A 13,017-nucleotide genomic window follows, 5' to 3' on the forward strand; every position below is an offset into this window, starting at 1 on the left:
AACCGACACAACGTTTATTTATATGGCACGTTACAGCACAACGCTCCAATATTCAGTAATCGAGATGAGGATACCTGGGTGGGGACTTGCTGCTCTGCTCTGCTCTGCGTGTGTTTGGTTGTGTGTGTCATAAATGATAATGAATGCTTGTTTTTATAGGCCTTACTGTTTTAAATACTCCTTTACTTATTCGTGCTGCTGCTCCTGTTAAGCACTTTGTTGCATGTCTTTAAAAAGGTTCTATATAATTAAATTGGTTTTCAATCCTATTTTTGTAAAAATTGATCTGTTTCTATGGAATGTTGTGTGACTTCAATTAATACATAAATAAATGAATGAAACTTTACTTTGTTACATACAATTGAACTACAGCTGTTTTTCAGCACATTAAATAAAAACTGTGCCAACAATAAACTTCATATTCTGTTGGGGATCTCGTGAATCCCAAAGGGTTATAGAAATGTATATTCTTAGAGATTTGCGTATGTTGAAAGAGAATCACGAGCATAAATGAAAATCAGAATTATATCACAGTGCGCGTTAGTACAGCAAGGGTTAAATCACAAGGGGCTTGCGCCTGGATATTTTGATTTTCCTTAGCAAGCTGGGAACCACTAATATTTCATGAAGTCAAGCTCAGGTACACAGAGAGAGGCTGACGGCCTTTATTTGGAGGTGGCAAACATGAGCGGAGGACTAGAGATAAAGGTGGCAGGAAATGGCTGGGCCTGCCAGGTAGCCATGCTGGATAAGATAAGAGAGAAATACCGGAGGAACTAATTAGAGGCGGGACCAAGGCAACGGGATGCTGGAGGAAAGGTGGCCGAGTTACTAATTGCTGGGGACCTCGTGTACATCACGTGATGAAGTTCGATTCGGCCTGCACATCCTGAGGCCTTCTGTGAGCAGCGCGTTTCTGCCACAACAATAGCACCTTTCTTAATGTTACAACAATTTCAACTTCACACTACAATGTAATAAAGCTCATCATTAGAGTAGAAATAAAAGAAATCCTCCGTTAGTCTGATATTCTTTATAAGTAGTTTGCAATTTGGCGTTTCCCCTCTTTTACTGATTTTGCATCAGCTATAAAGTTTGTAAAGTCTTCAGGTACAAGTGACACCACCAATGATATAATGCAGGTTGAAGGAACATGAAGTTAACACGAGGGGGCACTGCCCCCTGCTCGCTTCTCTCGCCCACCCCTGTGTTGGTTTACCGGGTACACAATTTAACCAGATTGTTATTTTCATGGGAATTGTTACATTTGCATTATTTTCACTTTTGCTTTAAAACAATACTTGTCCTTTATTTCCAGCCCCGGGCGTGGCAACATCCCTGTCTCGCGTCGTGAAGGGGGGTCGCGGCTGCTGAACGCGCGCCAAGGAGAAGTGGTCAGTTCATCTGCTGGCTTGCTGCTGCTTGTCAATCATTTCAACGTCTGTACGTCAGCTGTCCTTTTGCCACTTTGTGTCTCTGCCACTCACATTGTGAAGGGGGACGGTGGGTTTGAGAGCTGAACGCACGCTAAGGAGATGCGGTCGGTTCATCTGCTGGCTTGCTGCTGCTGGCGAGCTGCGTGTTCCGCTTGTCGCTGTTTTTAAGAGCTGGGAGCACATGAAGTGTGTCTGCCAAAAGCTTTCCAACAACTGCGAGGTTAGATGTCCGTGAACTTGTTTTAAATGTGGTCTCACTGGACGCCAAATTGTCTTCCGAGAAGATCACGTCTCGTCTCCGTCCCAAGATTTCGTTTTTTAATAGAGAGATGTGAAGCGTGGAAACAATTCATTCACAAAACACACTTCACAGGTGCGAGATGATTTATGGGAATGTCTCAACCTGTTGGCCATCATGATCAACATGTGGACCGTATGTGGCACACAAACTGTATAGTCTATCCATAGCAGTAGCATTAGTGTTAACCTCACTTTGACTCACATTTCTTTCAGAAAATGCAATGAAAGCTCAACGTGTGGAGCGGGTACCGAGGGGGTGCAGAAACACAGTCGGTGGTTTTTTCTTACAGTTGGGGGGAAAAAAGACGACATTAGTGAAGTTGCAACAAGAGCTGAACCAGAAGTACTTTGAGTGTTTCCTTCAACCTTTTTAAAATCACAAAGATATGCACTTTCATTAGCTTAACAGCTGAGCACATTTCCAGTACAAACCTCGTCAATGAACTATAAGGGCAAAAACAAACAACAAAATGGCCGTTCATGAATCGGAATCGAAGTAATCGTGATGTTGTTTTGAGGTCACATCAGCCAGCCCTAGTCCGACTGGGAAGGAGAAATGTCACAACCCGGAGAGCGCCACATACTCCGAGAGCAGGTGACCGCAGCCCAAGGCTAAACTGTTGCTCAGTAAAAGCCACCTGACCCTTTGAACACCCAAAGCAGCAAAGTAAATAACCATGGAGGTCCTCACTCACGTTTCAAAGCAGCGGTCTACATTGTCAGACATCAGAAGCAGCATGCACAGCTGCTCTAACGCGATCAGCTGCATGTCCCTTTCGTCCCCCTGTCCCATCTGCAGCCATTCCAGCAATGTGTCTGGATCCACATCTGCCATTCTTTTTGGCACTCCTCTGCCAACTCAGTGCTTGTCTGAGTGCAACGTCAAGATTAAATCATCGGTGTCGGAAACAGCTGCTGGAAAGAAAAAAAAAAAAGAAAATAATAATTTAGAGGGAGGTCTTCATAGCCACACGGACATCAGTGTGCATTAGAAGCTTCACTTTAATATCAAGATAACAACAGACGCCCCACCCGACTGTCACAGTCCAAACTCTCAGCCCACGTCCAAAGGTGCAGCAACTAGGAAGCAAAAAGCCCTTTAGCTTAAGCAGGATTAGATGGACGCTAATCCTAAAACCAGAGGCTGCTCTTCTCTGTCACTCAGACAATGTATAGGGGGGAACCTTCATAAAAGTGAAAACACGAGTGAGGGGAGGACTTTCAGTGCAGCGCTGACCGTGCAGAACTCCACAGATCAGACAGATTAACGGTCAGATGTGGTGAAGAGGCAGCTTTTGGTAAAAACAAGAAAAATAGACCATTAAACATGTCTAATAATAAATGTAGTTTCACAATGTCAAAAGAAAGTTAATAAATAGGCCGTAAAAATAGATAAGAACTAAGAAAACCGTTGAATATCTAAATCAAGTGGAGTGAAAGATGATAAAAAGTTGATAACAATCTTCTTTCAGCTGCTCCTGTTAGGGGTCGCCACATCGGATCATCTTCTTCCATATCTTCCTGTCATCATCTCGCTCTGTCACACCAATCACCTGCATGCCCTCTCTTACTTAGGCCTTCTTCTTCTCCTCTTACCTTCCAGCTCTATCCTTAGCATCCTTCTCCCAATATCCCCAGCATCTCTCCTCTGCACATGTCCAAACCAACGCCATCTCGCCTCTCTGAATTGTCTCCCAACCGTCCAACCTGAGCTGACCCTCTAATGTCCTCATTTCTAATCCTGTCCATCCTCGTCACACCCAATGTAAATCTTAGCATCTTTAACTCTGCCACCTCCAGCTCTGTCTCCTGTGCCACCGTCACAAGCCTATATAACACAGCTGGTCTCACTACCGTCCTGTAGACCTTCACTGTCACTCTTGCTGATACCCGTCTGTCACTCTTCTCCACCCTGCCTGCATTCTCTTCTTCACTTCTCTTCCACACTCCCCATTACTCTGTACATTTGATCCCAAGTATTTAAACTCCTCCACCTTCGCCAACTCTACTCCCTCATCCTCACCATTCCACTGACCTCCCTCTCACTCACACACATGTATTCTGTCTTGGTGGTCCTACTGACCTTGACTCCTCTCCTCTCATATCTCTACCTCTCCAGGGTCTCCTCAACCTGCTCCCTACTCTCACTACAGATCACAATGTCATCATCAGACATCACAGTCCACGGGGACTCCTGTCTAATCTCGTCTGTCAGCCTGTCCATCACCATTGCAAACAAGAAAGGGGCTCAGAGCCGATCCCTGATGTAATCCAACGTCCGTCACTCCTACCGCAGACCGCACGGTCACACTTCGCTCGTTCATATCCTGTACCACTCTTACGTACTTCTCTGCCATTCCCGACTTCCTCATATAATACCACAGCTCCTCTCAGTCACCCTGTCATTTGCTTTTTCCAGGTCCACAAAGACGCAATGCAACTCCTGTTCTTCTCTAAACTTCTCAACATCCTCAGAGCAAACATCTCATCTGTGTTGCTCTTTCTTGGCATGACACCACCCTGCTGCTCACTAATCATCACCTCACTTCTTAACTAATCTTCCACTACTCTTTCCCATAACTTTAATCAATTTTATTCCCCTGTAGTTAATGGAATCCTGCACATCCCCCTTATTCTCTATAATGAACTAAGAAAATGGTAATACAAAGGTTACACTAAAAATAATTTCCAACATAATGGTAGAACATCTTCACTATGTGCCAAGAATGATGATAAAATAGGACTTAAGGGACTTCTCATACTGTACTATACAAACGGTCAGAACTGAATACATACAGCGTACTGGTCCATCTTACGTCCAGCCAGTCAGAACTGAACGTGACACACACACACACACATTATATACACACCTGTGTGGGGCGAGCACACACCACACGTAAATATTACACAAGTGACAAGGCCTGTAGCAGTTTACTAGATCCATGCAAAGCTAAAAACTGCAAACTTAATTGGCAAAACAAATACTGCATGTCAACAAGGACAAAGGGAAAGCCAACCCCTTAAAGCTTTGTCTCTCAGAGCCTCATGTCATCCAGTTAATTACTAAAAGAGGCTAAAAGAAGCCAAGCAGCACAGCTACCAGTGACAGTAAACACAGGGCCACAAGTGAAAGCCGATATCAATGCTCCTTCCTTCCTAAAGCACACAGACTTCCTTCAGCCCGCTCTCCATCTGCACGTCCTGGCGACCTCGACAGATCAGGCTACCTTATCCCTAGTAACGGGGTCTTCCATTCCTTCCGAGGAAAACAGACCACCACCAGTAGGTCACAGGAGTTCTCTGTAGGACGCACCTCACAACAAGCCCCCAGTCTGATCTAGAGACCCAGCACTTCTGTCCCAATGGCCTGCTGCACTACCTACAATGGCAGAATACAAAATGCTCTCATTTTGCGGTTTATCTTAAAAGATGGCACCCGAGTGGTCAGCATCCAGAGAAGACCAACCAAATGGTGTTATTCTGGAAACAACATTGTGCTCCCTATCTTTACAAAAGAAAGTATTGGAATGAAAAGCACAAGGATGTTTCCATAAATCTAACATCTAAACCATACAGCTCCCACTCCAATACCGGATGCATCAACATGCACTTCAAACTGGAGTGAGGTATCAAGATGTCGTAAGACTGGAGCCAAAGTGCAGCATTGGTTTCAAATTAAAGATTGTAAATAAATCGATTCACAGTTGTTAAATGGCATATGTAGTTAGTGGAGCTTGAACACATCTCAGAGGTCAAAAAAATAAGAAGAAGCTCAACTCATCCTAGAGGCAAGAAAGCAACTGTTCAAAATGTGTGGCAGGACTTCTATACCTGAAGACTCCTACCTGCGCAAAGTGACCATCAGGGCCAGAAGAGAGCAGGACGTCTACATAAATAAAATCTGTCTGCTAACCTCACAAAGACGGCTGAACCAGTTTTTACTGTGCCAACCTAAAAAGCAGGCTACTTCATATCGGGAAGAGAAAGTCAGCAACTCAAAAACCAGCACTGACGCAAGGACTACAAATCCCATCAGGAGAGTGCTGGGCTGGAGCCAAAGCCGAAAATCTTTCAAGACTAAAAGGTACATAAAGCCAATGTAGAAAAAAATGAAAAAGGCAAACACTGAGACGCCAGTCACTTCGCTCGGCAGTGAAACACAAGCACAGGTGGACACCCCAAGAAGAGCATCCTGAACTTCCCGTATTAAATGGCATTCATTAAAAATTAAAAAGCCAACAGAAAAAAGCACCCGGATTGACTCTCTGCGTCACCAGTAATTAAAACTCAATTAACTGCTGCTCTCCCAAGTGACTTTAGGACAATGCCAGCCACAATCTAAAACATCTCGAGTTTCCCACTGCGCTCTCCTGAGGGTTCACAACTTTCTCGTCTAACTTATTTATTACTGTGTTGTTCATTTCAGTTTCTTTAGGTGCATTCGAAGCACCAACTGACGCCATCATTAACTCAGTGGGTTGGGGCTAACATGAGAATTCTTTAAGGAAAAGTTTTGGTTCAGCTCAGCTTTCATTTTACAGCATCTCAAACTGGGCATACGGCACAAAAGTTGGAAATTTCAAAAATCCCCAAAGCTGAATTTTCGAAAAACGATTAATTTACTCAATCAAATGTACCTTGACATTATTTCATGGTGTTATTAAAATGTGTCTCTGTAATGATAAGTAAATAAGAAACAGAAAAGTTTCAAAAACATTAACTGAAATCTCCAACGTGAACGTAACACCAGGCGCACATTTTTTAAAGCCCTAGTCAGACGGGTTTAGTTTTAGAAGGTGGAGTAACCCGACTGATTATTACCTTTGTAATTTCATTCCTGTCCAAAGCGCTCAGGTCAGTTACTTTTACGGACTGCACACTCACTTCTCAGCCAAGATTACGGGGCTTTTTACCTTCTACAAAAAGTCAGTGAAAAAAATAATAAATGATGCCAGGATAAACTAGTCGACAAGTCAGTAAGAGGCCACCCATTTGAGCGATTTGGACCGGATTACAATGACAGTGGCACCGCGGTATACGTCCGCTATGGAATAAGTACAACTTGGTATACGTCCTGTTTGGATGTGAAAAATTTTGCTTTGTATACGACCTTTGTTTGGAATAAGACTCACGTGCTAGAACACCGCGTGTGCGCTACCCTGGTTTACCTCTCTCGAGACAAAGCCACGACTGCCCACGAGCGTCAGTACGCCAGTCACTAGCATTCAGTGAACGACCCGCGCTATACCTCTCTGTGAATTTTCACGTGATTCTGTGATTAACGTGTAAATTTGAATTGATTGTTGAAGGTTATGAAGGTGGCATGCGTACCCGGGACTTGGCTGCTGCATATCGTATGCCGAGAACGACGGTATCTACGAGGTGTGGCAGAAAAGTAATGAGACTGGCAACACTGCAAGCGATCTGGCAACGCTGCGCTGTTGTCCTTGATAGAGCACGTGTATCAGTACCCTCCCATAGCTCAGTGCCAGTTTCAACTCCTTCCGTTAACTACGTGATTTTTGTGACTGCTATTAGCGAAGTTGTGTTTTTGGTTGTGTGTCACGCAAAATGGAACAGCGGAATTTGGAGCAACGTTGTGCCATTAAACGGCAAGTGTGACGTTTGAAAAGTTAAAACCGGCCTATGGGGAACATTCTTTATCCCAAGCTCAAGTTTTTCGCTGGCACAAATCATTTTTGGAAGGCAGAAAACACGTTGAAGATGAACACCGTTCAGGGAGGCCTTCAACTTCGAAAACCAATGAAAACATCGAACGTGTGAACACTCTTGTGAGATCAGACCGTCGTTTAACATTAAGAATGTTGAGCGAACAATTAAATTTGAACAGATTTACCGTTCATCAAATTTTGACCGAACATTTGCACATGCGAAAGGTCTGTGCCAAAATGGTGCCGAAAAACCTCACAATTGAGCAGAAGGACAATCGGAAAAACACATTCCTGTGGTTCCCCAGCCCCCTTATTCACCGGACCTCAGTCCGTGTGACTTTTTCCTTTTTCCTAAACTGAAAAATGTCCTTAAAGGACGTCATTTTGGGACTTTAGAAAACATCCAAAAGAGTGTAACGGACATGCTGAAGACCATACCGGTTGAAGACTTCCAGCGCTGCTACCAACAGTGGGAACAACGTCTCCATCGGTGTGTAGCTGCCCAGGGAACTACTTTGAAGGGGATAACATTGATGTTTGAAAAAAAGAAAAACTTTGGTGAATAAAAAATCCGTCTCATTAATTTTCTGCCACACCTCATATGATTGTGAAAAACAAACACGTTATTAAAAAGTGAGGCTACATTTTCATTTATTTCATCTAATTGCTTTGGTATTTATGTATTTTAGTATTAAGCAGTGTTTAAATTATTTTATACAATCCCATCCATGTATAATATGCCAATAACAATAGGATTTGTTTTTTCATGGGAATGGATTAATCATTTTCCCTTTATTTCTTAGGGGAAAAATTTGTTCATCATACGTCCTGCTTGGTACAAGTCCAAGGATCTGGACCGGATTAAGGACGTATACCGAGGTACCACTGTGTGAAGGTCCTCCTTACCTCACCTTCTGGTAGTAAAGCTACTCCCGTCTGAACAGAGCTGTACCCGTTTATGTTGGGTAACGCCATACTTTTTTTCCCCTACCTTCAACTCCTATTGGTTCTAAGGACATGTGGTGGACTGCCACCTACCTTCCTGCCTTGCCACGTGCCAGGTTTTGCTCCTTAACTTCTACCCAGAAGTCAGACTCCACACTTCATGTTATTCTGATTTCTCCTTCTACTGTCGGTGTCCTGGCCTATGCCGATGACAGGGACCTTCTTCTCACACCATCACAGCAGGACAGCACAGGGCATCTGGGCCTTCCCCGTCTATCGATTGCTTATATGGGGCCTTTGCTATCTAAGCAAATGGCAGGTAGGAAGGACACGATATAAACCACAGACCGACAGATGGGACGCAAACTAAATAAACAGACAGACAGACAGCCAAGGCACCATATAAGCAACAGTTTAAAAAAGGAGAGGCACTGTACATGTGACAGACAACACCCCAAAATACAGTAGACAGGACCACAAGTGACAGACAGACGTGTCACTCTCTAAGAGACAGGACAGGCAATTCTTGTTATAGTGCCTTGCCATTCTCGACCTACCTTATAAATGGCTTATCCGTCTTTTATCCGACATAATATAGCATCTTACATAGCGTCACACACGTGCACATGGGCGGCAGCTAAAGGGCTTGAGGAAGGGCAGGTCCGAATCAGAGCGGGATGTGGCAGAGGGCACCGACTCTTTATCTCGCTTTCCTCCAGACCATTCACGGCCCTGTTGACGTCACTTCTGGGTCTGGACCTATGGAGGAAGGCCTTGCTGGCTCTGGCCCCCTCGAGCTTATGGTAGAAGACCCATATGAGCTGGACCCCTCTGACCTCACTTCCTGTCCTCCACCTCTTCCCTGTTCCCTCAGTTCTCGGTTTTGTGCACATCAGTGCGGTTTACATTTTTGTAACTTTGCAGGCAGGATACCCAATATACGGGTGGCTGCCCCAAACCTTGGTATGACTCGGAGTGGAGTTTGTGACAATAGCTATATAAATATTAGGTAGCCTCACTTCTATATACACTGCAGAGCGCTTCTCCACCTTAACACAGACAGGAAAGGCGCTATATAAGTGATGGAAAACACAGCAAAATAGATAGGAGAGGTCCTACAGTATATGATGGATGGAGTGTTAGAAAAGGTACCTTAATGGCACTAAGTGACAGTTAGAAAACGCATCACAAGCTCTAGTTAGAGAGGAAAGGCACTATAAGTGACAGACAGCACTACACGATATAAAATGGACAGGTTACTGTCAGAGTGCCTCTCCTCTCCAGCCGCCTTACAAATAGACAGCAAAGCAGTCTGTCCTTCTACCTAAATAATATAGCGCCTTACACATCTATATAAATATTAGGTAGCGTCATTTAGAGAGACAGACAGGACAGACAGCGGGGTGCTTCTCCACCAGGACACAGATAAGAAAGGCGCTATATCTCAGGCAGACAAGCTGCAGGTACTCGATTTCTTTCCAGAGGTGTGCCTGACCCTCACTGACGGCCTACACAGAGGAGGTCCGCACTGCGGCACACACACTGACTCACCACCATGAGGTTCTTTCATGTGCTTTTGAAGTCCTAAACCCAAGACCTCGCTGCGCGTTTTCTGGTTTTTTTTTTTTTTGTCCTTCCTTGCTCCCCTCGTCACCAACCACCCCGCCTGCTGAACTTCCCACCATTCACTTAAACTCAAAAGTTCCTGACTCTGAGCGCTCAGCTGCGGTTCCAGCCCAGGGCGTCTTTTCCTTGTTGCCGCAGGCCACTTCCACCTCTAAACGTCCGAGGAGTCGTTAAGCGGCGTCCATTGTGTACAATCAGAGTGCCGTCTTGAGAGCTTTTGTTGTATTGTTATGGCGAGGAGGCGTCACCAGGTAATTAGACTTGTGTGTCACGTGACACACACAAGTGAAGAAGAGAACACCTTAGGGGTCCCAAGTGCTCACTTTTAACTGTTCAACTACTCACCTGCCTCACATGGGCACTGCCAGACCACCACTCGCCGCTTCACAACTTAGTGTTCATTGTAGGGTATCTGTTTCATTAATTCTATTGTATTGTGTTGTATTGACCCCCTGTTTGTGACACCCACTGCACGCCCAGCCTACCTGGTAAGGGGTCTCCCTCTGAACTGCCCTTCCGGAGGTTTCTTCGCTTTTGTTTTGCCCTACTAGGGTTTATTCTTTGTCTTCTTAGAGAGTCGAGGCTGGGGGGCTGTCAAGTGGCAGGGCCTGTTAAAGCCCACCGAGGCACTTCTAGTGTGATTTTGAGCTACTATATAAAACTGAATGGTATTGTATTGTATTAAGGGCTTGCCGGCCTTGATGGGAGAAAGCCCACCATTCTCTGACCTAAATTCCCTTAACTTTGAACCACCACAACTAGTCTGAGAAACCCAAGACCACGGACTAAAATTATAGGGCCACACGTGCTTCAAAAATGAACTGAAGGCCGCTGCATCACATACCCCGACGCTGGAGGGTCTATGGCCCAGGTACCACCTAGAGGGCAGGACGTGTGCTTCCACGCGGTTACTAAACTGGCCTGGTGTGAGTGGAGGGAGCCATGGACTAACATCCGGTGCGAGGCTCGGAGGCGAAGGATCTGCGCTGGCACCCCGAAGGTTTGAATGCCCGTCACTGCCCTTAACCTTCAATTGCTCCAGGGGTATATGAAAACTAACAGAGTCCTAACACGAGAAATTGTTTAAGACGAAATAAAGAACAAAAAAAGGCTGGCTCCCACCTGGTGGTCTCCAGAAAGCAACACTTCGGGGGTCCCAAGCATCAGTCGTTCCACCTTAATACCCAGTTGCTTCACACAGATCCTTCACATCCGACACTGGCAGACCCTTGGTGAGAAACACAATTTAGCATCCTTTTAAAAAGGGGGTCTCCGTTTCATCAGGGGCTCACAGTCCTGGCTCAGATTTATCCCACCCATCTTTCTGCCTCTGACCCAAATTCTCTTGACAAGCAAACTGACCAAAACTAAGGGATGGTTTTAGAAAACCAAAGACCTCGGAGTACACGTGATGAGCGAACTCCACATTAAAGACCCCCGTCACTAAAGGCTGTTAGACCTTCAATGCCAACATAGGGAAGGCACCACATACACAAAAAGACAGAGACAGGCAGAAAAGGCACAAAATGGGAAGGTTAAATAGTAAAGGCGCTATACAGACAGGTCTGGGGGTCTCTAGCCTGCCCAATGCCTACAGGGCTGAACGTGCGCAGGACCCCGGGGGGGGGGCAATTTCCTGCCACCTTTATCCACAGAGCTACTGAGCCGACCTGGCGAGAGTGGCAGGAGACGACGACAACGAACACCCAGTCCAAGGTTGGCTCCTGCCTGGTGGTCTCCAGAAGCCAACACCCTAGGAGTGCCGACCACCAGACAGAAGCCCGAGGGTCCACTTCTTCCTTTTTCTGTTTATTTGCTTTGGACGGATACACGCGGACACCGTCAAATGTTTGGTGTGACACACAATGTAGGGGTCTTGTTGTTTCATTAAGGGTTCATCAGCACCACCTCTCTCTCTCTCTCTCTCTCTCTCTCTGACCCCACAGTCCCTTCAATTTGGACCACCAAACCCAAATGAGTTTGAGAAACCCTCCGAGCACACTCCAAACATGGATTCAAACTTGATGTGAAGACCCCAGCACTGAAGGCCGTCCTGTCTCACATCCCAGTATAGGAAAGGCTGCAGGTTTTCATTCTAACCGTCTTCTTAATCAGTGAGCCGTTTTTGCTGCCGATTCACTTGTTTTGCCTTCGTTTTCATTGGCGGTACTCGGACCCCCTTTAATTGTTTCGTTTCTCCTTAATGAGACACAAAACGAGCCGCCACATGACCAGCTCACACATGAAATTAAAGAAAGGTGAAGGTCTCGGTCACGTTGGTCTGCTCAGGTCGCCCAAACATCTTGACGGTGGTCTTAAGAAAAAAAACAGAACATCAACAGCAGAATGAGAGCAGCAGCAAGTTGTGGTATTCAAGAACATCTTTAATTAACAGCGAGATTTGGCTTCCCATTAAGAAACTGGCTGTAGTTTGATGTTCCAGTTTAGCAGGTCATCTGTCGACTCGTTTCACGTCTCATTTCAGTTTAAGGAAGAAACAAATCAACTCAGAGGACTGAATCCTTAAAAACGGCTGTTAAAATGAAGGGAGACGGAGTTCATTAGCAGTGAAAACTGACTAGGAGAAGGGTTAGGATGAAAACCTGCAGCCCACCAGGACCAGAGTTGGACACCAATAAGGGCTGGACCCCCAGTGCAACTCCCTACTGCCTGTACCCACAGTGCTACTAAACTGTATGAGCAGGAAAAGGTGGGGGGGGGGGGACAGATTAACATCCAGCCCAGGGTGGGCACCCGCCTGGTGGTCTCCAGAAGCCAACACCTTTAAAGGCGCCGACCACCAGACAGACTTTTTACTTTTCCATTTACTTTGGATGGAAAAATGCCGACACTGTCAGACCCTCAAGTGGTACAGCAGTACCACACAATTTAGGGGTCTCCTCATTTCATTTAGGGCTCGTTGGCACCCCTAAAACCCAAATGAGTTTGAAAAAAGCCAAAAGTCCAGACTAGGCCTACTGGCAACACGCAATCAGCAGATTCCACACATGGCTCAGAGAGTGAAGACCCCCAAAAAT

At 45.5% G+C, this 13,017-nt stretch overlaps 1 protein-coding gene across 9 annotated transcripts in view; it reads right to left on the reverse strand.

Moving 5' to 3' along the window:
* Nucleotides 1-13,017, reverse strand: part of hectd1 (HECT domain containing 1) — a 90,481-nt gene that overhangs the window by 75,858 nt on the left and 1,606 nt on the right. For 8 of the 9 annotated variants that reach the window (XM_039742361.1, XM_039742358.1, XM_039742356.1 and 5 more), the window contains exon 2: nucleotides 2,432-2,651. In XM_039742361.1, the coding sequence (XP_039598295.1) occupies nucleotides 2,432-2,571 (140 nt within the window). In that variant the 5' untranslated portion in view covers nucleotides 2,572-2,651. The remainder of the gene's footprint in view (nucleotides 1-2,431; nucleotides 2,652-13,017) is intronic. The other variant, XM_039742353.1, reaches the window with a different exon arrangement.

Source organism: Polypterus senegalus, chromosome 18, assembly GCF_016835505.1.
Source record: "Polypterus senegalus isolate Bchr_013 chromosome 18, ASM1683550v1, whole genome shotgun sequence".
NCBI classification, from domain to species: Eukaryota; Metazoa; Chordata; class Cladistia; order Polypteriformes; family Polypteridae; genus Polypterus; species Polypterus senegalus.